Here is a 24,591-nt window from a genome sequence, read left to right on the forward strand (position 1 = left end):
ACAAACTTTGCTTTTTCTAATATTTCAGAATCAACATCCACGTCAAGCAGTCCCCCTCGGCCCACAATGGGCTCACTGGTCGTGTTTTCACTAACCCTGCTGGCTGTGGCCCTGACGATGACAAACTAATACCAAACATCAAAGGCAGATACACTTGGCTAAGAGCTTTTTCTATGCTATCAAGTGGGAACAAAGCAATGTACCACCAAACTGAGAGCAAGACATAACATGCGTGCAAAATGAAATTTACCAATACAATGTTAAATGGTAAAATGATGTGTACTCTGTGTGCAAACGATTTATTTTGTTCAGTATTTTATACATTTGATGTTACAATCAATTGTGATCAATTCAATTTATTTTTTATTTTCTTTAAAAATAACTTGTCATTGAGATAAGTAATCAAAAATACCATATTTTATTCTATTTTGGCTTTTTATAACAGCTTCCATTCAATGTATTTGTTTTGTAAATGCTTATTTTTATGCTATTAGTCATATGTCATTTGTTCCCAAATGTTAAACTGTATAGAAGATAATGTAATACATATTTATTTATAATAAAAAGCATATAAAGATCAAGCAGGACACAAATTACATTAAATGCCATTGTTAAGTGTGAGTGATGGAAGAAGTGTGCAGGTGATGTAGCGTGGTGCCAAAAGCTTGTGTTTTTGTAAAATGATCTTGATGCGGAAAAATAATGATTCATATGACTTCTGAGGCAAACTACCAGTGTAGGACATGTTAGACCATGCTAGTCTTTCCCTTACCCAAACCATGTCGTTTGTGAAAACATTTTAGTTTCCACAGAATGTCATTGCAATACAAATAATTGTCATTGAATTGATTAACAACATTTGTCCTGTATGACTTTGAGAAGGGGAATAATACGTATGTGTATCTTTGTTAATCAATAAAGTATTTAAATATTACCTTGGGAGTTACTTTACTTTTTTTTTTCTTTTTTTTAAATATCTTCTAAACAAGAGTATTTTGTCTCTAATCCAAAGTGTCTCTTGTGTGTAAGCAATGACTATGTCGCCCAAATTATTTGGCAGGAAATTAACCAAATGTCGCATAGAGTCTGAAAGGGTTTTAAAAAACATCTTAGCGCTTCTCACATTTACCAATTTGTTACTTGAACACCTGGTTGTCTGGTGAAGTAGTAACAACACACTTTTTGGGTAAAGAGCTTATACCAGACTGTACTTAGAGTTATGATTGTGTCGTGAATTCTGAACTGGTATATCACTTTTAAGCAAGAATATGATCTTTTTTTCCCAATGGTATCTTCATTCATCAAAGTAGTTTGAATGGAGGAAGATGTTAACTATTAATGTATCATCCATAACCAATAACGTACCATATAATCAATATTGGTCCGCGTGTACACTGATATATCACATGCCATAGCGACAGAGTTTTAAATTATTTCCCTTTTAGACGTTTGCGAGAGATGAATATTAGGCAAACCTATGAGGCAGGAACAAGTCTAGTGTCCATCCTAATTTTCTTCTAGGTCCTAGTGCTTTTGTGGCTGATTGTGTGACGTGGGGTTTTATTAATCCGATTAAAAGACTCCATGTTGGGTGCAGTGCATACATTATTTTAATAATGCTTTGTTAAGTTCAAAGAAATGTACATGCAGTAGGAATGGCACACCAGAAGAGGGCTGCATTTCACCAAGAATCATTAACATCTGTTCGTCAAGGTCACAAAGCCCTCACATCACCTCTGGTCATGATGAACATGACTTGACGTCATTTTCAATTTAAATAATTAGCCAGAGCAAACCATTTAAAAGAAAAATAACAGTAACAAGTGAAGTCCAATAAGAAAAAAAGAACATTCCCATTTTTGTCATGCTCTTGAATGAAGAATTGTATGCATATGCATTTGCATATTGGTGTTTTTTTAAATAACCTGTACATGTATTACACCTCTATGTCATGGCAGATGTATTACTCAGGACTCAAAAAGCTACGTTTTTTAGCAATGGGCCCATTCCTAAAAGGCATAGCATGGTCATAGCTAAAATGAAAATGTAATCTGTGAAAATGTAATCTACCTGTATGTCATGTATGTTATGATGAATTTAAATGGGGGACCCTGATGTAAACAAGACGAAAGTCTTTTTCTGGTCTGCATCCCCTTAACAATTGTGTGTATTGAGCTGTACTGTACTGTACCCATTCTGCAATCTGTTAATAAAATGTTCAATCAATCAATCAATAGGTGACATTAAAATAACAACTTTACTTAACTCAACACTTTACAGATGTGTTTGTTAAAATGTGTCCCGGTGTATGATGATAATTAAAAACGTTTGATTGCTATTGCATATCCATTAAACCAAATTTGAAAATGAATATACACATCAAGGAGACACTGTTGCATTTTCAAGTCCAGAATAATATATTACAAATTTAAATCATGATGTAGTGGTTGTACCATGAATCAATATTACACTTTAATGAAATGTGTAATCATACTAAAGAGGTCACTTTATTTTCCTCCTAATAAATGCAACAAAGCACAGAAATCAACCACTCTTTCAGAAACAAAAGAACAGCTGTGCAGCCAGTCTACTTTGTTTGTTAGACCCACTTGCATTACACATATGAATGACTGGTCTGAAAAAACCCTTACTATCCTGCCAATGGGCCTTTTATTGCACCCTTCATTAAAATCCCCCAATGTTTAATTAAAACATGTCCTCCACACTTGAGATACGTCTGTCACTGGCTGAGGCCCAAGGTATTCAAGCTTGGTAGGATTGGCTGTGCTCTACTGCACACTGAAACACATGAAAGGAATGACGAGAGCTGTTTAAGGGTTAATAGGAAAGTGAAGACGCAGTCATTCAAAACTCATTTATGGGAAGACAAGTATCCATGCTTTTCAATCATATGTATTTACAATTCATTTTTGTTTCCCTTTTTCTTTATTTGTTTTCCTTCTCCGATTAATTAAAAATGTTATTTTGTCAAGTATTAGGCGAAAACAAACAATAATCAACATTTGTGTGTTATTTTTGTTTGTTATTTTACATTTCAGTCATTCGCCCACCCTTTGTGAATTCCTCTGTGTATGTATTCAGTTTATCCGGTTGTAATGGAGTTCTGGAAAAGCAGAGAAGGGGTTTCTGGCTAAACTTCATATATGTCCTGGGTGCAAAGAAAAGGGAGAATTACGCTTGAAATCATAGTGAGCTCTGAGCAAGGGTCATTCTTTATAAATAGCAGAGGTTGTTTCTGTGTATGTGTGAGTGTGCCAGTTCAAGTTTATATGAATTACTCCTAAAAGGGACATACACTGCCTGAATCAAATATCATTCCATTCCATTCTACAGTTGTAGGCAATTTTCGCTAAAAAACAAAACGTGTAGTTTTTTGGTGGCACTACAAGAGATCACTCCCTCTGGGGACCATGCATGTACAGTATGCCAAAAAAGATGTATCTTCAGTCTGGATCAAAATGGTGGACTTAATGACAATGCCTTCCCTAGAACAAAAAAAATAAGTGATTCCACAAATAAGAAAAACATCTAGGGTTTGCACTGCTTAAAATAAATGGTATGTTTTAGAATAGTACATTGTGTGAACTCAGACTGATAATAATAATAATAATAATAATAATAATAATAATAATAATAATGATAATCTTTATTTGTATAGCACCTTTCATATAACAAGTGCAGTCCATAGTACTTTACATAGACATTTCACAGAAAATCACACAGAACACAGATACCAGTAAAATGCATAAAAACAAACAAAAAATGGCATAGAGTAGACATATATAGAATTTAATTATTGATCAATAGTCTTTAGGGTTCTGTTCTTACATTTGTTTGCTATTAAATAAAATATCCTATCTTTTTTAGACAGGATTTTCACGCACTGCTGTACAAATCTGCACATTTCAAAATGATACGGTTAATGGTCCGTCCTTACTCAACATGTCACAATATTTGTCAGTAGTTTGAATTGGCAGGGGAGATGGCAGGAGACTGTTGTTTTGTTACTGTGACTATTGTTGCATGCGCCCACTTCCCAGCCCTCCCATCCCCCTGGTCTCTTTGTAAAAGGTGCAGTACGATTCAGACATGAAGACAGACAATCATCTCTTCTTTTTACAGGTGAGTGTCATTGTTTAAAATGTTCTAGTAATGCCGGTTTTTGTTATTAAACCACAATCCAAGACCTTGTTTGAAATGCTTACATCTATAAGCTAATCTGTAGTCACTGTGCTGCTCTTCATAGAATCAGATGGAAAGATGAAGAATCCTGTTTATGTGTGATATTTAATATGTGGCTTTTCCAGGGTTATGATTAAATTAGACATATTTTGCAACTTCTTTCTTTGAATATCTTATAATAGATCCTAATCTGTATAAAAACATCATTCTAATATTATATATTCACAAATAAAACTGAGATGTAGTCATCAAGAATGCATTTTAATCATAACCAAACTGTTAAATGGCTGTTAACTCTGTACAACATGTATCAGGGTATTTATAATAATCACCTAGCAATATGGGCAACATCATCACACTGAATGTAATGTTTTTTATAAGCTTGATTGCAAAATGTAAATGTCTACTCTCAATGTAAATTGACATTAAGTTCAGGATTTGCTGGATGATAGCAGAGGCATAACACAAAAAGAAAACAGACTTATAAAATTATGATTCTTGCAGACGTGATGTTTCTCAATTAGGTAAAATTATAAGAAGGACAAAGGGAAAATGGCGTGTGGGGGCTGTGAAAATGATTGCCGAAGTGCCCTTCGCCTCACTGAGGGGGGATTTGCAGAGTTTTTGGCACTTTTTACCCACCAACAGCCTTTGTGACAAGATATAGAGTAAAGTTGTACTAAAAGTAAGATTTACAAACCTGAACCTAGATATGGGTATCATTTCATATTTATTTGTTTACAAATTTGTATACATAGTACACGCCAAACTAAAATCAAAATGTTCATTCAGCATCATTTTCCTATCACAGTCCCTGTGGTGTTCATTACAATATATTACAAGTTAGCTTGAACATCTGCTCCCTGCTCACTTTGCTCGCACTGAGAATTACACGCAATTCTCTCAAAACTCACAAAAACTCACCTCTTCAATCTGGCTTTTAATGTGTGATTGTTTTTGTATTATTTGACTTTAACTTTAACTATATATATTTATTTGGTGTTCTTTTATTTTCACTATATCTGTAAAATGTCTTTGAGCACCTGAAAAAGCGCTAACGAAATAAATCTATTATTATTATTATTATTCTTAATTCTGCTCATTACAGTCATATTTCTTCTGCTGTGTGATAATCTGTAATGAGCAATGCATGAATCCAGATGAGTAAAACTTAATTGCCAGAGGAGTTAAACTTATTTGCTGGTATGAGCTGAAATGTACGGAGCCCTAAAGGTTCATGGAGGGAAAAAAAAGTATCTTGTGCATACGATACTACGGAGCCCTGGAGGGTTCATAGAGAGAAAAATAAATAAAACGAGGCCACACTTTATTAACTTGTGCGCACGAGATGTAATTCGTGGCCTCAATTTAAATTAAACGAGGCCACACATTTGACCAACCACAAACATGGAGAAGCGTGCTGACAGCGCAGCGTCATATTTCATGAATGAATAGTAAATAGCAAATCCTGCTTTGTAGTACAGGCCACTGGTGCTGCAGAGATTTCATAAAGTGAAGGAGGTTTTCCTTCTATAAAACAGCTGTGGGCAGCAGATACTGTGCTTACTTCACTGCGTTTCCCTTCATTAGAACAGCTGAATAGAGATCGAGGCTGCTACGTTTAACCACACACACCTCGACTACACACATCGAACTGTCCGATTATTCCCCCTATTACTCGTTTTATGAAGGAGATGTCCGGTCACAAGGGCGCATGATGTGTGTGTGTGTGTGTTTGTGCTCAGCTCCACTCTGTGTGTCTGTGTGTGTGTTCGGTGTGTTTGTAGAGACCGGCATTAGTTTTCAAATTACCATGAACAGTAATTTACACACATCTGGTTCTCCATAGTTATATGTGTATTCCCAAGTGAAATAAATGTGGTTAATCTTAATCTCGATGTAGTGCTATAGTCCTGCCGGAGTGCACCCGAACGACACACACACACACACACACACACACACACACACACACACACACACACACACACACACACACACACACACACACACACACACACACACACACACACACACACACACACACACACACACACACACACACCACACACACACACACACACACACACACACACACACACACACACACACACACACACACACACACACACACACACACACACACACACACACACACACACACACACACACACACACACACACACACACACACACACACACACACACACACACACACACACACACACACACACACACGGCGACCGGACATATTCTTCATAAAACTAATGATATGGCGTAATAATCGGGCAGTTCGATGTGTTTTACCATCGTGCGCAAAAATTCATAAAACGTGGCCTCGTTTTATTTATTTTTCTCTCTTTGAACCCTTCAGGGCTCTGTAGAAATGAAACTTGTATAAATATAACACATGCAGGTTTCATAGTTCTCTTTGAGAAAGTGTGAATGTAGTTCCAATTCAACAGACCTGATAGCTAATGTGGATAATTCCATGCACGTTAAGCTAATCAATAACTTCCCTCTGTCAGAGCATTTATTGGTTATGTAGACACAGGCGAAAAGGGAAATACATATCGTTCTCCTCATTATATCAACATCTGGGATGAAAATAACATCTGTCTTTTTTTTCTAAACAAAGCATAGAGATGGCATTTTAGATAAGGCAACTCCACTAAAACAATGTATTTTTAAGCCCACAGACTTTAGTGATTCCTTCATCGAACTAAAATGTACTTAGAGATTAACTAATGAGAAGTAACCATGGAGCAGCAATTGGGTCATAATAAACACAATTCTGGGTGGTTCGTCAAATCTTTCGCTGTTAATGTACCATACAACAGTGTAGGCAAACTGTGATGAAATGCCTCACTTAATCTGCAAAATCAGACTGAAACAGTAATTTCTCACAACTGTATCCATGTGTTTTGACAGGCTTGATTAGACCATGGATAACGGCAGCTTGGAAATGTTCGAAAAGGCTAACACGTCTCTTCAGATTGAACTTCAATCCTGTACTACATTTAGGAACCAGGCTTCTCGCATTTTTCTGTATGCCTTCCTCTCTGTTGGCATCATGTGCACAGTGGTGGGAAACTTTCTGGTGGTCTTGTCCATTGCCTACTTCAAGCAGTTGCAGTCCCCCACAAACTCCTTCGTCATGTCCCTTGCAGTGGCTGACTGCCTTGTTGGCCTGGTAGTGATGCCTTATAGTATGATTCGGACGGTGGAGGGATGCTGGTACTTTGGTGTCCTTTTTTGTCAGCTTCACTCTAGCCTTGATGTCATGCTCTGCACTGCCTCTATATTCCATCTCAGCTGCATTGCATATGACCGCTACTACGCTGTCTGCAACCCGCTAGTTTACTCTTTAAAAATGTCCCACAGTCGGGTAGCTCTCCTTATTTTTGTATGTTGGGCTGTTCCCATGCTCATCTCCTTTTGCCCAATAATGCTAGATCTTCATGTGGCAGGTGTGGACATCCTGATCCCTGAAGATTTATGCGTGTTCCTGGTCAATCGCATTTATGCTGTCATGGCTTCCTTGGTAGCCTTTTACTTGCCAATGGCTATCATGCTGATCGCTTATTGGAAGATCTTCAAAGCTGCCAAGCGGCAGGCAAGGCAAATCAGCGCCATGGAAAGCCAAATGGCTTCTGGAGTCGGAAAGGATTCAAGCAAGAAAAAAAGACACAGAAACACTATGAAGAGGGAAAGAAAGGCAGCAAAAACTTTGGGTATCATCATGGGAGTTTTCCTAATCTTCTGGATGCCATTCTTTACAGTCAACATTGTGGACCCTTTTATTGAATACAGCACAGAGGTGGTTGTCTGGGATATATTTTTGTGGCTAGGATATATCAACTCCTCTTTAAATCCCTTCCTATATGGTTTCTTCAACCGTTCCTTCCGTAGGGCATTCCTCATGTTCATTGGCTGCAGGGTATGCCTGCCTGGATCCTCCCCTGGGATGGATCTGTCACACACTAGGAAAGACCCAAATGAACGTGCAGATCAACAATGAATTTAAAGAAAGTGTCTGTATATTTTGTGTTGCCTTTTGTAAATTAAGGGCAATATTAAGAGTGCTTCAATTGCAAATGTTTTTCAACTTCTCGAAAAAAAAATGTTTAAAATCAGAATAAATGTAATACAATAACAAATAGTGACGTGGGTCTGCCTCCAACCACCCCTTAATAAGGATTGTTTTAAATCACCTGTTTTTATTTCATGTAAAGGAAGTGTGCTCTTGATGTTCTAACTTTTGTTTTGCGTCTGCCACAAAGGATTTTCCTATTTCCACTTCTAAGTATTTTACCTTTGGATCTTTTTTGCAATAAATGTGTCATAATCATTGTTATATTTTTAAATTCAACCAGAAGTGTGAACTGCAGGAATAATTTGAACAGATCTATCCTCTACCTGCCAGTCACCGTCCACTGTTTATGTCTGGGTCTAGGATATGAAAGGCTCTATCTTGAAGTTGAATCATTCATGTGTGTATAGCGACAATCAAGGCTGTGGTATGTTCTTTTTTCAATAATAAGAAGAGAAGCTTCGAATGGAATCAGATAAGTCTAGACATTGCCACAACTGGAAAATATATATACTGGTGAGGTGAAGGGCAGAGAAAAACAATTGATGTGACCTAAAAAAGGGGGGGAGATTTGGAAGATGTACAAGGCAATACTTGAAGGGCAACGTCAACAGGGTTTGTGAAGCATCCAAGGGTGACAAAGAGAGTTTTATACATCAGGTAAAAACCTTATTAATACTTTGTCATGAGCTTAGTTTGTGTGTTTAACTTTTTTATTTGACCTGTGTCATGTCTGTTCTATTTCGTATAGGCTTCGCCCTCTAAGGCTATCGCTATTGGGTAATCACCTGTGCACCCGCGCAGCACTGAAACACTTGTAGTCCATGCCCACCTGTGAGGTGGGCCCCACCCTCGGGCTCACTTCCGGTATAAATAGGAAGGAGGCCCGACAATCTGCTCCCTCCCTCTTTTCTTCAGCACCCCGGTACTGAAGCACTGTAGAAACACTAAAGAGTAAAGGCTCTTTAAGAGCCACCTCGAAAAAGATCCTTAAACATGAGTACACAAGGTTGTGTTAGAGTTTGCTCCTCATGCCAGACGAATCCTGCCTGGGGTCGGAGCACGCACACGCAGCTCTCGCCCAGCAGGTGTCATGTGCTCATTGTCATTGTGCCCGTCTCCCTCTGGCCGACAGACAGCGAAGAGCGGACGCTCTCGCTACTGCGGCCGAGGAGGATGATTGGCCAGTCCAGGAGTCCTACTCCGTGTTTCTCCTGGGTACAGACCGCCGGGAGTGACCCGGTCTGGCCGCGCTTCCCGGCCACCCAGAAGTGCCAGGAGGGAGCAGCGACGGATGTTGGTTTTCCGATCGCGCCTCCCCTGGAGCCGAACCTGACGGCATTGTTCTGGGTGAAGCAGGCCAGCACGGTCGCCACACGGCGTCCCTTGCTTTCCTCCCCCGGGGACCAGGTTGTCGTCCGCCAGACTGACCGGATGCAGCAGTGTGCCTTCCAGACGTCTGCAGCACGACATCACTCTGCTGTCTCACTCCATAGTGAGACTATCAGAACAGCCCTCCATGCCCTCCGAGGCTTCGGAGGAGATAGAGGAAAGTGCTGCTGGATGCTCCAATCAGCCCGGACGGGCTGTTCGGACCCCAGTTCCACGCCATGATAGAGTCCATGAAAACTGCCACAGCAGCAGAGCCCGCAAAGCCTGCTGTTTTTAAACTATCGGTCAATAAACTGCAGAGCTCGCGGCATTCCTCTGTCCGAGATATACCTCCTACATACGGTCATAATGAGCCCACGAGTGCCGTTATAACGCCTCATGTGGATAGCACTGCACACACCTCCACTCATCCCCTGAGCGTGTATGATGCATGATGAGAGCCGGAGTGAAACGCAGCATGTGGAGGCTCCCTCACAGCCCTTTCGGTCCAGGCCCACCTTGGGTTGCCTCACGGGCAGCGGCGGCGAGGGCTCTGGTGTGGCTCGTCACATGACGACCACAGCACATCACGAGCATGTATGTCCGCTCTCAGAGTATTTCTCAGAGTGGCAGCGCATGTGTCTGATGGACAGATGGATGAGCAGGCGTAGCACTCTAAGTGCTGGGCCCCACTGGCTCCACGAATAGCTGAAGAAAAGCTGTTTGTGAGGGAGCAGATTGTCGGGCCTCCTTCCTATTTATACCGGAAGTGAGCCCGAGGGTGGGGCCCACCTCACAGGTGGACGTGGACTACAAGTGTTTCAGTGCTGCGCGGGTGCGCAGAGGATTACCCAATAGCGATAGCCTTAGAGGGCTACGCCTATACTCATAGAAGCTGGGGTTACAGTAGGTAACTTCAGTTTTTCCTTCCTGTCTCTGTTTTCCTTCCTTTTTGATTACCTGATTTTGTTCACCTGGTGCCTTTGTTTTTTGCCTTCCCTCAACAGCTGTGTATGGTCTTTATGATTAGTCTTGTGTGTTCTTTGTCGGTTTGTCACCTCCTACCTGTTTCCCGAGGTCAAGCCTGTATTACCGTTAATTTTTCACATGCCCTCAGGTCTCTACTAGTTTAGTTTTTCTTTACTTTTTGTTTGGTTCTGCCATGCTTGTTCTGGTCCCGTTTTTTTATCATCTTCATTTGATTAAAAGTTAGCTTTTTGTTTATACTTTATACTTACCTCCTGTTGATTCTGCGTTTGGGTCTGGATGTGTCTTATAATTCTGCTATTCTTTAGGATTTTGACTTACTTGTGTATGGTGACCTTACCGGGCTGTGTCACAGATGGTACTATTTATTGGTATTTGAATGCCTCTGTGCCATTACTAAAAAAAAGAATACTATGATTTGCAGGTCTTCAGACAACTGCAAGACCTGGAGATACATGTGAAGGTGAGTGTGAACAAAATAAATGAAAGGCAAAACTCACATTTATTGTGTAAGTCATATTTACGCTGACAACCTGTAATTTTACTGGCAGGGCTCTTAGTTTCACTATAAACCACAATCAGTCTTCCATCTAGGTTATTTGCAAGTAAATGAGGAGAAGTTCTGGGCAGTGGCGAGCCGTGACTTTTATACCTAGGCCCTCTGACCCCCCCCCCCCCCCCCCCCCCCCCCGACCCCTCAGTCCACCAAGATGGCTGGTGGTTATTTTATACAGGAGTAAATCAAAACCAATTAGAAAGAGTACTGTAGCCCTGTAAATTGCACCTCAATAGATGTTTCAAGCAATTTATACTTCTGGTCAAAATCCCCAGTGACTCATTTAAAATCTGATATTTTGATAGCAGTTGGCCAGATGCTGATATTGGTTGAGATGTAACATGCTTGAAAAATGAGCAGTGCTGCAGCCTTTTTCTGATGTGTGTGATTTGGTGTTTAAATTGACTCTTGCAGTTTGAAAACAACTGCTGCGCTTATAAATTAACAAATAACTTGAACATGTTAACATTGATACTTGGCCACTTTGATTTGCCAGATTAAGCTCAGTTTAATCAGATTGACTCTGATTCTATTCATTTCATATTTAACTTAATTATATGTAGTGTGACATTGACAACTTTTGCTATTTAATTGTAGATTGGGTAGGTATGAGGGGCAGAAGAAAATAATGAATGCATTGAAGCAAAGCTATTATACTATTGTGGTTGTTATACACAGTGGTCTAATCATAAAGCAGGATTCATGTTGTGAACAAGCTGGCAAAATAGAGTCCTGTGAAAATAGGAATGTGAAATTAGGTTCTGATTTGAAAGTATAAAAGTAAATGTTCATCTGCATTCTCTTTAGCAGCTCCAAGCCATTGTTACAGTCCATTATTGTTTTAGCACCGGTGCTGTCTGTACAAAATAAGCAATCAAGCGAGTCTCTAAGGAGGGCAGTCTTTCTTTGTTAACATGTACCTATATAACAGCACATTGCAGTAAGAACCAGTGAATTGTATCACTCCATTTAAAAAACAACTTTGAGTTATGATGTTAAAGTCTGTTTTCTTTACAGAAGAATGAGTGAGAATAATGTAATAATGTTTTGGAGGGCATGTGTTAAAGACCAAAACATAGAGCTGTGGAACCATGACAACAAGCTATTATTGATTTATTTGTATTTGTTGTTGATCATTGGTTTTGTGTGTATACCATACATTTTTATTCCTACCAATAATGGCCGGAGTTTGATAGTTCATCCCATATACTTAAATATGTGGCCGCCTTTGTATTTTTTACTGTCAGAGGTATCGTATGTTTTAATCCTTTATGGGTTGTCTTTTGAAATTAATTGTATTCTGTTTTTTTTTCATCTCTTTATTTTAATTGTCATGTTTTTGGTCATGATTACAAATGAAAACTACTTGTTTGACTTTCCCCTGTGTGAAAAACATTAAGTATTAATGTCATTGTGGAATGAAGCTACAGTAGATGGCAGTGGCGAGCCGTGACTTTTATACCTAGGCCCTCTGACCCCCCCTCCCTCGAGAAAAAAAAGAAGAGATATTACGTCACAGCGTATACTTCAGCGGAATATCAAAACAGCGGCCCGGGGTGCAAAACGCATCAATGACAGCGACCCTCTACCACACAAAACAACACCATTTATATAAACACCTATCATGACAGGGCACCCACAGACAAGTAACAATTACAAATGAATTAAATCGGCACGGCGGCCCACATTGAAAATGACTTAGACACAAAGTCCATCCTCCTGTCCTTTTGGATGAAGCACTTGCGGGGCATTCAGCTGAGCTGATCCTTTGCCACTCCAGTTTATCATTGTAATTCAATCTTGAAAATGACTCGGTTAATAATTTCGCAACGATGTCCTCACTATCACTGAAGTGAGCCATCATGAACGAACTTATGCTAATTATAAATCTATCGATCATAAATCTATCGATCTATCGAAAATAATAAAAGTAGGGTAGACATGTGGATATTATCCGGCTGAACAAAACGTGAATTTATCTAACAGGTTCGTTTTCCACAGACCTTATTTCGAGCTATTTTCCAAAATCCTCTGGAGAAATCCCGTTGCTTTCTGTCGAGGGAATCCGAGCGAAGCTTACTTCCGGGTTTTAGGACGCGTCACCGCACCACTTGCATAGACCTCACAGCGGGCGGAACTTGTCATAAAGTCCGCGAAAATAAAGCCCGCCCATTTAGAGGGAAGATATGATTGGTCAATTGTACTGTCATTTGACATTACTCTCTCGCTGAGTTACTATAGATGGCCCTCTGTGAATGTAGAGAGGGACCAACAAGCTCTCCCGTCTTCACATAACTCGCAGAGACGGCATTTAACCATTCACATTTCAACAGAAACTGAACAGGCAGATTCGAAGGATTTATTTCTTTAGAAATATTATTTTAAATACAATTAAATCAAGTTATTTTGGTAAAACTAATAAAAAATGTAACAACAAAAAAATATTCCAAAAAATATTTAAAAAAAACGTTTTTAAGAAAAAATGTTTTCAAATATTAGTTTTTAGAATATCTTAGGCCCTCACAGAGGGCCTAGAGGGCCCTGACGGCTCGCCACTGGTAGATGGTGAATTAAGGTTAAATAGTGTTGATAGAGTCTCTAGCTTTTTTCAATTTGTTTCTGTATGTTGCTTGCAGCTACAGCCTCATGTTAGTCTGTTACTCCCTTTGAATCATTCAATTTGCATTTTTTTTCAGACATCAGATGCTCATTTACCTGTTTGTCTTTGTTAACACATGCAGATATTGATTTCTGTTAATCCACTTGATTTGTCTATTGTCTAATACTACACAATTGTTACCTGCCAAATACGTAAGACCTTAAAGGTGGGGTAGGTAATTTTGGAGAAACCAGCTTGAGTGCGCTAGAATTTGAAAATACACAGCCGGAAAAAATCTGCCACTTCCTTACAGAGCCCCTCCTCCAACACACACGAACGCGCACATGACCAATGAGGGCACGAGATAAGCTTGTACACAGAAGCCTACTACGGCTTCCACAGATGAAATGTTTTAATGGATTTTTTTGTCAAAGCACTTCAGATATTCATTGCTATCGGGATGTTAAGAGTATTCCATGGAATATAACAACAAGTGTATCTCGAGCCGGTTTCTCAAATTGACTTACCCCACCTTTAAGGGGAAAGGAATTAGGAGGTAAAACATTCAACGCAATGGTGACCTCTGCTGGATGGGGTTATTATTATTATTATTTTTACCACGAATCAAGGATTCCTTACAGTAATTTAACAGACAGACAAAGTCTGTGTCCTCTCTTTTTTTATTTACAAACATTACATAAAGAAAATACAAAAAAAGCATGTTCATTTCACATTCACTTGTTGATGCATATGACAAAAGGGACAAGGAGATACATGGGTTTATATTCACACAAGTGTACATATTAATGCCAAGTCAACTTATAAATCAACCACTTGGAATAAATACTGCGCAGCATTTTTATTGTTTGATGGACTTTTATCATTCACAATGCCTTGTCAAAAAGAAAAATCGCAGATCAAATATCACAATACATTTTGTTGATTAAATCCAGACATCCTGACAACATAACAATTGCACTGCTCTTATTTCATTCCGTTTCGTTTAAAAATATCTTATTTTATCCTTTACAATTGTGTTTTTTTAATTTATTTATAATCAGCTGAATATCAAACAAAGCAGTCATCAAATAGTGTCAAATCAAATGTTTTATAGTTGAAGACATGGAGACTGATATACACATTTGAACGTTGAAGGAATAAGCAGTAATAATGAGGCTAATGTTAAATATCTTGTCAAAAGTGAGTTAACCTGTGGGCTGTACAATGTCGATGAACAGAGTTTCCAAGTGACAGCAGTCAAAGTTAGTCCAAAACGTTGGCTACTCCTTGTCTCTTATAAAAGTGGCTTTTAGGAGTTTACAACAATCGTTTCATCTGATTTAACAATAAGGATTGAGATCAAGTTTAAGTCCTATTTGTGCTGGGTTTAAGCCATCATTCTCAGTCCACAACTTTGATTCTCAAATGTTTTGTAAACACAAAAAGTAAGGCCCATCACAGTCTTTCATACACGTTGATGGCCTTTTAAGTTATTCAAATATTCTCTGGTGGCCCTCTAAATGTCTGTCTCTTTCAGGCCGTAGCAGTCTGCAAGATCATATAACTGATGACTGCTCTGCTCACAGGAGTTGTAAATCCCCATAGAGACGGTGTCCACTATGTCAATCCGACCCACTGCAGGTGAGCTTCCTTTTCCCGGCCCTCCCTTGATTTTTTTTGACAAGTTGTTCACTTTCTCTTTGAGCTGGAAGGAGGATTTTTGCAGTGGTGGAAACAGACTCCATCTTTTGAAAGCTGGCGAGCGCCCTTTCCCCTTGTGTAACAAAGAGCTGCCACAGGATTCGTTCACAGGGAAGCCAACCTTACGCTCTCCCCTCTGATCTCTCGTCATTCCCTTAACAGCCGTCCGCCACTTCTGGTCATAGAAGCGACGCAGGACCCTCTTTCTTTGGTGACACTGGCACCTGAGGATCCGAGTGAACGCCCGCTGGAACTCTTTGCTGGAGCAAGGGTAGATCATGGGGTTGATGCAGCTGTTGAAGTAGCCCAGCCAGAAGATCACCTTGAAAAGCGTTTCCGATGGCTTCAGTGCTGAGAAAAAGGCACCTATAGAAGAAGAAACCATAACAAATATTAGTGAGTAAATACAAACTGCAAGTACTGTCTACTGCTGCATTTTCACAAAGTATCTTAAACTATACACCAAGAACAGTTACAGAAAAATGTAAATAGATCATCATCAATCATGATTTTTGCAATAGTATGCTGTATGGCATTTTTTTTTTATTTGGACTTATAAGTTTACATTATTTAAAAATAAACATATAATCCATTTTAAAATGGGGTAAGGTTTGTAAGAAACAATATACAAAAGCATTGTAAAAATTAAACAATGTGTATTTACAGCTGTATTATTATTATGCTACATTTATACATTTGTCATCCTTCTGACACTTGGGTGTTCACAGCACTTTTTTATGATGATTTATAGTGCAGCAATAACGAGAGTTGACATTGTGTAGACTTTGATTAATGGGGAAAGATATTAACAGTGCATGCTTCCACCACAAGCCCTAATGCAAAAAACTATTTATGAAGCTCATGTGATAATAAGATGGATTTGTAAAGTGCTAAGTACATTATATTTTTGAATGATTGTAATGTATGTACATTTGACCATCATTAACTTGACAGCTGACAACATGGAGGGAATTTATATAATTTCCTGAGGTGTATGTTTTTTCTGAGGGCATAAGGTAGAATATACACCTTGTCTTGATAGGTGTTCAAATGAGACAGCACAAATGCAGAGTAGTAGTACCTGATTTAATATGTAATGCATGTATGCTGCCCTGACTTGTGCAGAGGTTTATTCAAACCTTGTGTGTGTCACTAGTGTCAAAATGATGGAGAATCCAGCCTTAGACTACTTTAAATATTCCTGATCAGCTTTCTCTGAGATGATGGAGCATTAAAATTGAAGAGCTTAGTCTTTTTCAGGGACTAGTTGACTAAAGACAATATGATAACTTTTGGCTGTTAACAAGATTTCATATATCTTTACAATAAAGAATATTACAATAATTATAAAATAATAGTGTGGGGTTAAAAGGTCATGTTTTCTGCCCTAGTTGTTTGGTTCAATTAATAATACTCGCTATGGCAATTTATTTATGATATTAATGCTGCCTTTTCCTATTGCTTTGAAGACTCCCATGGCTTGGATTTAACACAATTGTTGACCCTGGACACTGACGCAACACGTCTCATTGGTCTGCACTGCCTGTGCCAAGTAGTCCATTTTCATTTCAGTTATGTTGGTAGGATAATGTGGAAATAAACGAAAATGGCTTGTATGTGATTTTCCAAGTAATGGTTTCATGCTGCTTTGACATCAGCTACGCACAGCATACTGTGTACTTGATTGTGCCATTAACTCAGACACAAAAACGGTATAATAACTCTGAGTTCTCACTTTTACTAGTAACATTATCTGCAGCATGAACAGTATTATGTGTGTAGCATCGGCTGCCTGCCACTTTACTTCTATTCCTGTGAGACCTCATCTGTAAACAAGGCTCAACCCGGTAAAACAATAAGATAAATACAGTGGTTAAATAAGGTGATGCTCTCCATTGATTCTTCCCACTGAAATGATCTCACCTTAACCCTCCTGTTATCCTCAGATTTACTTTACACCCTTTAACCTCTGGGGTCAATTTGACCCCAGTAGTTTAAAACTCAAGACAATGATCATATTCCAAATCTTAACCAAAATGTATGTCTCTGGTGCTTTAGGTATCTTAGTTGACTACCTAAATAACCATTTAAATAAAACATTACCGCAACCTTCCCCCCCACAGACCCATTTATACATCCAGAATTCCTATTATGTGACTATCGAAAAATATATAAATCACCATAAAATCTCACTGACTGAAATTAAATGTTAAAGTAAGATCTTTTTGATGTTGTTAAAGGACCAATAACTAAAGCAGAGGTTAGTTTATTTTTACAATGATACATTTGCATGTAATAGTCACCTCGATATCATCCCACACAATCAACACAAATATGTGTAAAATGTTGACATTTCTATATGTTTTGTACTACTCAAATTGACCCCAAGGGACACCGATGCGTACAAAGTGCGTAGAGGACATATCATTTTTTAGATACGTAAAACATTGAATGTGGTCAAATTGACCCCATGGATAACAGGAGGGTTAAGGCAGTCAGCCATTGATTTACCACTCTGAAATACAACTCTGACACCACAACAACTTTTATATCCGATGTTTGCAAGATGATTTATAATTTTGATATTTTTGTGGATGGGATTTTTGTTAAAGTTCATTCTTATACATGTTACATCATTAAATGCTTTGAATACACATTAAAGCTGATAAAGGAGTGTGGGGACCTGTCCAATAAATAAAAAAGTCTGTGTGATTAGAGGAATTCCTGATCTGTCCGTTCCGAGTTATAGAACCTACAGTTTTATCCTATTGACATGAAATGTTCTGTGTCAACCTTTGATCGCTCTTTGAAACTTGCCCTCGACATAGCGCCACAAAAGAGCAAGCTTTAGTTCAGCTAAACTTTGCATGATCACTGGTATGGATTTATAGTAAGCCATGCCCATGTTGATCAAATGACACATTGGAATGATAATAATAGCCAGCGTGCCACTTATGTTACCAGAAACTGAACATATTACAGTAGGTGGAATATTGTTAAAGTAAAAAGCATGCAATTTACTTTAATTCTTAAGTGTTATGGCTTGAAGAGAACATAAGTCTTAAGGTAATGGTTTCAATTTATCTTAGTAATCCTGTAGTGACTTTAGAATTGTCCCCAATATCAATACACATTTTTTGTATTGAAACAAATTCTCTATGCATACATTTATTGCAAACAGTCATTTTCATCCAACCTAGTGCATTACTATTACACAGTAAGTGTAGGATGCACAATACCTTTTTCAAAACAAAGTCAACTATAAATCTTAATAATTGGAGGCTTGAAAAAAGTATTACTGTGTGTCTTTTATACTGATTGGGCTTATTTCAGCTACAAATAAAGGAAAATCAGCCCATTTCAACACTTTTGAATGATGCATACAAAAAAATGAACTCTAATCATTGAGTGAGAAGTGATTCTCAAAGGCTATTTCTCTTTTTACCATCAGTTTCTGGTATTCATGGATCTGGTGCACTAATAAAATACATCTTGTTAGGGCACTCTCTGCAGCTTCAGATGAGTCAGACTACTCAGTCTAGGTTTGCATCATCACAGAGAAAAGGCCTGATTGGCCCAAGAGGTGCAAAGAGTGCAGGTCTGCCTCCCAGCAAAAGGTTACTCATTAATGATGTGCCTCAGCAGCGTACCAGCATCAATCTGTCTGAATCACCAAGTAAGCTGGGCTAGAAATGATAGGTTGTGTCTATTCCACGCTGTTAATCAGTCCTTTAGGAAACAAACAGCCTGCCCTCATAGGGATCAACCCATCCCTATGAGGACTTTGTGTTTTAAACAACTTCTTCCGAATTCTGAGTCATATTGCTGTTGTGTACCGTCAAAATTGTTGAGTCTAGTCATGTTTCATGTTTTTATTTAGTCATTTTTTGTCTCCTACTTCCTGTTTTATTTTGACACTCACCTGTTTCATTCCAGGTTCCTTGACTCCCTATCCTCGTGTGTCTCCCACTCTCATCAGCACCAGCCCCGCCCCTGATTGTTTCCACCTGTGCCTAGTTACCTCTTGTTTATATTCCCTAGTCTCCCCTTGTCTTGTGTCAGTTCGTCTTGTCCTGTCTCCATGCCAGTAGTCAGCGTACCAGCTGACTACTGGTTATTTTGACTAAAGCCTAATTTATGCTCCTGAAGTATTTTGTAAGTTTTGTTAGATTTTCTTTTGTGCCTTTTTTTAAACCTTTTTCACCTCGTCAAGAGTGTCGATCCTTATTTGTACATCCTATTTTTGGAATAAGTACTTTACCTTTGTCTCCCGGATCGTGCATTTGAGTCTTGTACCTTGTGTATCCAAGTTCGTGACAATTGCACAACATCTTGTCAGAGAGGATTGTGTGTAGGACAGATGGTTTCAAGCAAAGACTTTAAATTACCAAGAATTCTTACATTTATAGGCTTTTACATCCATTATGATACAGCAACAGCTATGATTACATTTGGATAATTTAGGGGTACTTGGTGGTCTGACCATAACTATTCCTCTCATGATAATCATTTATTTTCACCCTTTTGTTTTCTCTTTTGAATACTGATCCCAAGGAGTGCCACACTCAATCATGGACTCTTTCAGACGTGAGATCCTGGGGGACGAATTCTAAATCCAGGCTGTTTATTATGATCAAAAAAGCAAAGTTAATGTAATTGTATTATGAACGTTCTTTCTTAAGGACACTGATTCTCTGTTCATACATTAGCTACAATACAAACAGAAATCCAAATCAACATGTTTCAGAATGGTCTCAATATGTATTTTGCCTAATCTTACTATAAAAATGTGTAATGGCGATATAATGTGTGTAATGTCCCATTGTAGTGAGTGATGTATTCGTACAACACAATACACTTTCATAAAAACTAACTTCTCTCTTGACACATTTTCAATCATATGATGAGTTGAAGTATCCATATAATGGATACAAATAAACTTGGCCTTTCTCTCCTATTAACTCAATAAAGTGATTAACAGCTCCTTCTTCATTTACGGCACCTTCTCTCTCCCTGCAGGCTTTGCTTTAATATTTCATTTCAATCAATCTGGAGGTGGAGCAAGAAAGAGAGTGCTGTAAGTGCTATTGATAAGATACTGGCCATTTGCTCAGCTTTTACAATCAATTATGTGAAATATATTCTAAATTAAAATTCTAGGGGCAGCCGAAAGTGTGGATGTTGTCAATACTATTATTTTCTGTAAGTGCCACTGTACGCATGATGCATACTCGAGTTATGTGACTTGCATTGGTCATTCCCTGCAAAGCATTTGAACCCTTCAGTGAGTATGTCTCATGCTTGTTTCCATATCTCATCCTGTCAATACTGTGGTCAGTTTAAAAGCTCTTAACATAAAACATGCAAATGTTTGCATGTTTGATGTTTGATGCAGTCTTCAGTTTAATCCCACATTTTCAAGTCTTGCAGGTCTAATTTGTTGTTAACATTGAGCAGTCCAAGCTCTGCTACAAATATAGACACTGAAACAAGACGCTGTAAAACTCGCTTTCTTTCGTTGTGTTACTATGTGAGAGTATTACTAAAATAGGTAGCTCACTGATGCTACATGTCATTAAATGTAGCATATTCAGCTGTGATGGCTGCAATTCTGAAATAATTCAGTTTTAGAGTGCTCATTACTGAAGAATGTCAGTCTATTATGACTGCTCTTTCAAACATTTGATATACTGTAGGCCATCTGAATGAAAATAGGCTCTCAGACAGGAAAACAATCCACATCGTGATCATGTTGCAGATTTGACCTTTTCTGACCAAAATATGTGTTTTCATAACAATTGTAATCTTGTGGATCAATTCCTGGCCTATTTCTTAAAATAAACAGCAATTAAATTAAATTAGATTTATAGTTTGCTCTTGTGTTAAAATATTATTGTGTATGTACCTAGACGTAGTTGATGTACGTTTTCATTGATAAAACACCGGCAGCCATAGCAGGCTGAACAAGTTAAATCACTTCAAATTAAGCAAATGCAATGATTTCTTACATTAGCTAGAACAAAATATAACTGCAGACAATTGCCAACAATATCAGCAGGTGGGATCATAAATTCAAGTGCGTATCACAAGGGCTTTGCTGTCCTTTAGAATAGTAGCCTACATTTAACATTGAGCATATAAAGTTATACATCTATAGGTGAACAAGACGCACATGGGGCAGATTTGATCGTGGACCACTGGAAATAGAAATATATTTTAAAGTTATAAACATACCCATCGACAGGAAGAAGAAAAAGGGCATCCAACATAGGATGAACATCCCCACCACTATAGCGAGGGTTTTAGCAGCCTTCTTCTCCCTGGAGAACTTCATCAGTCGCACTGAGAGCGAACTCCGGAACGGGTGGTTTTTTGAGCTGCTTGGGCGCGCGTCCTCCAGCACGCTGCGACAGTGTATCCGGAGGACCACTTCGATCGACTTATTTCTCTCTCGTTTGACGCCCGCTTCTAGACTCTTAGTAGTCCTGCGGGCCACCACGTAGACCCGAAAATACATGATGAGAATGACCATAAGCGGGAGGTAGAAGGAGAAGAGAGAGGAGAAGAGCGCGTAGCCCGGCTCCTCTGTGATTTTGCAGATTCTCTCGTCCACAGGCGGCGGTTCCTTCCATCCGAGGAGCGGTCCAACAGAGATAACAGTGGATGATACCCAAACTAACACTAAAATAGCCACTGCCTTCTTCTCTGTCATTATAGTTGGGTATTTCAGGCAGTGTTTAACACCTATGTACCGGTCGATGGAGATTACGCAGAGGCTGAGGATGGATGCGGTGCAGCAGAGCACATCCACCGCTGCCCAGATGTTACAGAAAACACGGCCAAACACCCAGCATCCCAGAACCTCCAGAGATGCAGAGAAAGGCAGCACAATAATGCTCAGAAGCAGGTCCGCGATGGCTAAGTTGACAATGAAGAAGTTTGTGACAGTCTGCAAATGTTTATTGCAGACAACAGACAGGATAACCAAAATGTTGCCAACAATTGCCACCGAAATAAAGACGGCGAGAAAGACGCCAACCCCGACTACCTTTGAGTCCATTGTGAAGTTCGCACATGGCGTGATGCTGTCGTTTTGGTCCACAAGAGATCCATTGAAAGTTTCAGCAAAATAGATCCCATAGTTGCTTTCGTTCCTCAAGTTATGCTCTGTCATCTTGAAACGCCATAAAGAGAACTTTATAGTAAGTTATCTTTAAAAGAGCATTTCACCTTAGGGTTTTCAGTCTCTCTTTCCAGTCAAACGGTCGTCCTCCGGGAAGAGCGAATTATATTTGAAAATATATTTCGCAAATGAAATCATCAGAGAAAAGTCAACATAATCACATGCTATTGCATGCATGGTTACGAAGCTGTTGTTTGTCCAATCGATAAATAAAACATCTGAAAGGTTTTGATTCTGAAAGAAACACAAGGCATATTATTTAGATTGTAGAGCCGATGAATGGGAGTCAGAGGCGGCGTGTTGAGTCCAACTCCACACTTTATTTGCCATTAGTTTACACAGAAAGGTAGGAACAATTTCATTACATGCTACTCAAGCTAGAATGATAACAAACCACAGGTGCGCTACTTAACAGTTACGTGGCGCCACACACTTTCTATAACACAGTGAATTATGTCCCGTAATGTTCCACCACAAGATACAATTAGAATAAGAACGAAAATATCTGATAAATCTTGCTGTATTTCTACGCATTTCTTACTTGTGATGGTTTTCCTCTGACTGGTGGCATCCTTTGCAACAACTCCCCGATCACTGAGTCAGAGCTGGTACAGCAGGTCTGAACCTACAGCTCCTCCCACAAGTCACATATTTACTGTTGCGTTCAAAGTCTCCACAAAAGAGCGTCACCTAAAAGCTAGCCACGTATGTTACATGACACACCTATTGACACTTTTCATGTCCTTAGGTGGACTATTTTCATTAACAGTGGATACATGTTTATGTTTACCATAGTCATATAATGCCCTTCCGGAAAACTGCCCGACACAACCTCTCATCCATCATGCAAAGATAAGACAAAGCAGCATCTGACAGATAATCTAAACAGCCACCAGGCAGGCACCAACAACCCAGTTCTTACCACCAGAGTAAAACAAATGAGAGTTCCTTCTTGCAAAGCTGTGAAGTTTCCCAGTGACACTGCAGCTGACATCCTCAGGGCTTGTGTGAACAGCTCATAAGCAGGACAGGCCACCAGGGAGCCTGCAGGAGAGGACAGGTCAAGAGGCAGGGTCAGAGAGCGGACAACCAATCCCTGCCATGGGAAAACATCAGCCCAGTGTGCTGTGATTTACAACTCCATCTTTTATTATGTGTTGGAACTCAGTGATTGTGCTATATGTTAAATGTTTGTTTTTCATGTATTGTGTCTTGATATCTGTCTATGTTGATGTTACACATGGAGCTGCTGTGATGCAAGTCAAATTTCAGACTTTATCTGACCATTAAAGTATTATCGTATCGTAACTCAAACATGTAATCGTGAAAAGTAATCAAGTATCTTATATCGCCATGTTGACTTATCCTAAGAGGTGAATCCAGATTTCACAGTTAACCTTTAGCTGATAATTCCCTCTTGTTGTGTACACATCATGTACAATTCTTTAGTTTTGAAGGATTAGAAGATTCTAAATCTAAGCATACACATTGCAGTTTCTTGCAAATTAATCTCCAAACTATTCAACATGTACAATCAGTTTTTGCAGGAATAAGCTAATTAGTGGAGAGATATGTTTTTTTCAAGTCAAACTTTACTGGTGTGCATTTCATTGCAAACAAAGCCAGGCACCAAAGAACACAATTAAGTTCCATGATTACACCTGACAGTATACTAAAGCTGAAGAATATTGCATCACCCTTTTGTTTCCCCTGTCTTCGTTTTATTTTTACAGCTTCAAATAAGGCTAAACGTTTGTAGTCATAGCGGGCATGTTGGATGATGTGTGTTTCCGAGCAGTTCAAAAGGCATTGGATTCAAAAAATGAATGCAGCTAAAATCTATAGATTTAGCCTGGGCTAATGTGGGAATTTTTTTAATTCATGCTTTTTATTGAATGGCA

The 24,591-nt window shown here is 39.0% G+C and overlaps 2 protein-coding genes across 2 annotated transcripts; one reads left to right on the forward strand and one right to left on the reverse strand.

Moving 5' to 3' along the window:
• Nucleotides 1-135: 135 nt before the first annotated feature.
• Nucleotides 136-9,068, forward strand: LOC117543397 (5-hydroxytryptamine receptor 4). The gene is made up of 2 exons (XM_034211654.1): nucleotides 136-4,143; nucleotides 7,132-9,068. Exon 2 carries the CDS (start codon nucleotides 7,145-7,147, stop codon nucleotides 8,219-8,221), a length of 1,077 nt encoding a protein of 358 aa, XP_034067545.1. The 5' UTR covers nucleotides 136-4,143; nucleotides 7,132-7,144; the 3' UTR covers nucleotides 8,222-9,068.
• A 5,402-nt stretch (nucleotides 9,069-14,470) lies between these two features.
• Nucleotides 14,471-23,598, reverse strand: adra1d (adrenoceptor alpha 1D). Its single transcript, XM_034211550.1, has 3 exons — nucleotides 23,232-23,598; nucleotides 21,742-22,924; nucleotides 14,471-15,873 (listed from the first exon to the last, which is right to left on the reverse strand). Exons 2-3 carry the CDS (start codon nucleotides 22,679-22,681, stop codon nucleotides 15,323-15,325), a joined length of 1,491 nt encoding a protein of 496 aa, XP_034067441.1. The 5' UTR covers nucleotides 22,682-22,924; nucleotides 23,232-23,598; the 3' UTR covers nucleotides 14,471-15,322.
• Nucleotides 23,599-24,591: the final 993 nt, after the last annotated feature.

The sequence above is a fragment of the Gymnodraco acuticeps genome, unplaced genomic scaffold (assembly GCF_902827175.1).
Source record: "Gymnodraco acuticeps unplaced genomic scaffold, fGymAcu1.1, whole genome shotgun sequence".
NCBI lineage: Eukaryota > Metazoa > Chordata > Actinopteri > Perciformes > Bathydraconidae > Gymnodraco > Gymnodraco acuticeps.

What these genes read in the sequence shown, in the direction of transcription:
- adra1d (XM_034211550.1), bottom strand. Translation starts at nt 22,681, where the DNA reads ATGACAGAGCATAACTTGAGGAACGAAAGCAACTATGGGATCTATTTT. An exon ending in TTTCTTCTTCCTGTCGATGG is followed by an intron (nt 15,874 to 21,741) that starts GTATGTTTATAA and finishes CTTCTTCTATAG; the next exon opens with GTGCCTTTTTCTCAGCACTG.
- LOC117543397 (XM_034211654.1), top strand. Translation starts at nt 7,145, where the DNA reads ATGGATAACGGCAGCTTGGAAATGTTCGAAAAGGCTAACACGTCTCTT.